Consider the following 3,095-nt stretch of genomic DNA (forward strand, 5'->3'; position numbering starts at 1 on the left):
GAGGGTGCGTTCCATCAACAATGATGCGCTGAACCTCCATACTTGAAGCTTAGTGAGAAAATATATTAGAAACTACAAAGGTTTGGAGTGTTAGGCAGGGCCTTGCAAATGATGTCGGTCAACGTGAGAGTGAGGGAGTCAGTGGTGGTGAAGCCAGAGGAGGAAACGCCAAAACGGGCGCTGTGGATATCGGACTTGGATATCGTGATTTCGGCAACTCACCTTGGAAGTGTTTACTTCTACAGGAGGCCAAACGTTCAAAACGGCGCACATCATCTTCAAAACAACTGTGTCTTGGATTCGGAGGTGCTCAAGTGCTCCCTTGCCAAGGCCCTCGTGCCCTTCTACCCCGTGGCCGGCCGCCTGAAGCTGAACGATGAGGGACGTATCGAGATCGATTGCAATGGAGAGGGAGTGCTGTTTGTTGTGGCGGAGACTGACTCGGTCCTCGATGAGTTCGGGGACTTTGCGCCGACTCTTGAGTTCCGGAAGCTCGTTCCTGCCGTTGATTATTCCGCTGGGATATCCTCTTATCCCCTCTTGGTCGTACAGGTATTCAGAGAAAGAGAGGAGACATTTTTTCACTCCCTTTCTTTTATTTCTCTTGCTCATAATATCATCCGGGACAATTCTTGAACCTGATATGACTTAAACTTACAAAGTACGGTTCTGGTTTTACTCTGTTTATGCATCAGGTCACATACTTCAAATGTGGTGGAGTGTCACTTGGTGTTGGCCTGGAACATCGTGTAGCAGATGGCTTTTCTGGTCTCCACTTTGTAAATACATGGTCTGATATCGCTCGAGGTCTTGACCTTACAATTCCACCATTCATCGACAGGACATTACTTCGTGCCCGAGACCCACCACAGCCTGCATTCGATCACATTGAATACCAACCTGATCCACCCATTAAAACCGGTACAAAAGCTGTAGGTGATGAGAGCGCAACGGTATCCATTTTTAGATTGACAAGGGAGCAGCTCAACATCTTGAAAGCCAAGTCTAAGGAAGATGGGAACACAATCAACTATACCACATATGAGATGTTGGCAGGTCATATTTGGAAATGCGCATCCGTGGCACGTGAACTTCCTGATGATCAAGAGACCAAACTACATATTGCAGTTGATGGAAGGTCCAGACTGCAACCCCCCCTCCCTCCTGGTTTCTTTGGCAACGTGGTTTTTTCAAGCGCACCAATTGCTGCAACAGGGGATCTCAAATCAAAAACAACATGGTATGCTGCAAGCCGAATTCATGATGCTGTTGTGCGTATGGACAACGATTATCTTAGATCAGCGCTGGACTATCTTGAACTTCAGCCTGATCTGTTACCCCATGTTCGCGGAGCTCATACTTTTAGGTGCCCGAGACTTGCAATAACTAATTGGTCTAGGCTGCCGATCTATGATGCTGATTTCGGTTGGGGTCGACCTACTTTCATGGGGCCTGGTGGAATTGGATATGAGGGGTTGGCTTTTGTGTTACCAAGTGCAACAAATGATGGAAGTTTATCAGTGGTCATTTCTCTGCAATCTCAACCTATGAAATCATTCTCCAAGTTGTTGTATGAGATATAAGGAAATGAAATGCGTGGAATGGGAGCAATACGTTGAACAGACTTTGGGCTTCTGTGTGTGTCCTCTGAGTTCTGGGACTTTTCATTGACTCTAGCCTAGCTGATCGGAAAGCAGCTGATTTTGAAAAGTTCAAGTGGTCTTTTGGTTAATCTATATTAGAGTATCTGTTTTAGAAACAACCTAGTACTGAATAAGATTGTCAGAGTATCTGTAAGCTTTGTTTATTGCTGTGGAGGACTTCTTTTTCGGAGTATCTGTAGTTTACTGTGATTCTTAAGTGTCAAGTCTGCCTATTCGCTGAATTATGTATACTTGTATAGTAAATTTATGTCCTAAAATTTTAGGAATGGAAGCATCTTCTGCAAGACTAGAGAATAATCAACATCATGCAGTTGAGATGAATTTTAATGGGATTGAAAAGGAAAATAATGAGGATGAAACTGAAAATAATGACACTGTAACGAGTGTTGAAGAAAAAGTACAAGAACATCGAGTTGGAATGATTTTTGACATTTTTTATGAGGTTATCACATTAGGTTTCCAGTGATAAGGACATCATCAAGAAATGGAGATGATAGAAATTTGAAATATGTTATTATTTCTTGTGCCCGAGAAGGCAATTCAAAAAGTAAGTCAAGTAATTTTCTTAAACCTCGTCCAAGTATAAAGAATAATTGCAAGGATCAACTTAGGACAGGTTTATTGTATAAGATTGAGGAAATCAACTCTGACTTTCATATACACTTTGCAGCTATTAAATACACATAGGAATAACAAACACTTGTTTGAAATCCTAACTGATAAAGCACTTTGAAACTATCTCCTAACTCTAAGGAACAGCTATGCAAACTAGAGAAACTAACGGGCTAAGATTATCTGTACAGTGAGTTCAAAAATAAATAAACTAACGAACTGATAAGTTGTTACAATCCTCTGATATGCCCCCTCAAGATGGAGCTCGAGACAGGAGTCCAATCTTGGATTTGAGATCCAGAAAATGAGCACGGTGCAGAGGCTTGGTAAGGGCATCAGCGAGTTGATCTGCGGAGGATACATGAGCAACTCGAAGGACACCATTCTACACCTGGTCCCTGATGAAGTGAAAGTCGACAGCAACATGTTTCATTCTGGAGTGAAACACGGGATTGGAACAGAGTTGAGTAGCGCCAACATTGTCGCAGTATATAACTGGACAGCAAGGTAGTCGAACACGAAGATCAGTGAGGAGATAGCAAAGCCAGTTGAGCTCGGCCGCTGCATTAGCTACTGACCTGTACTCAGCTTCAGTGGAAGACCTTGCAACAGTTTGCTGCTTTTTCGAACTCCAGGAGACGGGATTACGCCCAAGATAGATGACATAAGCACTGGTGGATGAAAAATCATTCTTGTCGCCTGCCCAGTCTGCGTCTGAATATGCATGGAGATTCAATGGGGACTGATGATGTATTTGGAGGCCTTCATTAATGGTGCCACAGAGATAACGTAAGAGACGTTTAACAAAGTTCCAATGGT

The 3,095-nt window shown here is 43.2% G+C and overlaps 1 protein-coding gene across 1 annotated transcript; it reads left to right on the top strand.

The window, feature by feature from the left end:
* Nucleotides 1–7: 7 nt before the first annotated feature.
* Nucleotides 8–1,888, top strand: LOC117623400 (shikimate O-hydroxycinnamoyltransferase-like). The gene is made up of 2 exons (XM_034354364.1): nt 8–552; nt 696–1,888. Exons 1-2 carry the CDS (start codon nt 109–111, stop codon nt 1,581–1,583), a joined length of 1,332 nt encoding a protein of 443 aa, XP_034210255.1. The 5' UTR covers nt 8–108; the 3' UTR covers nt 1,584–1,888.
* Nucleotides 1,889–3,095: the final 1,207 nt, after the last annotated feature.

Source organism: Prunus dulcis, chromosome 3 (assembly GCF_902201215.1).
Source record: "Prunus dulcis chromosome 3, ALMONDv2, whole genome shotgun sequence".
Lineage (NCBI taxonomy): Eukaryota > Viridiplantae > Streptophyta > Magnoliopsida > Rosales > Rosaceae > Prunus > Prunus dulcis.

Bases quoted from the DNA above. Each gene is read 5' to 3' on its own strand.
- LOC117623400 (XM_034354364.1), top strand. From the start codon at position 109: ATGATGTCGGTCAACGTGAGAGTGAGGGAGTCAGTGGTGGTGAAGCCA. The intron at 553-695 runs GTATTCAGAGAA...TTTATGCATCAG, and splicing joins ATCCCCTCTTGGTCGTACAG to GTCACATACTTCAAATGTGG.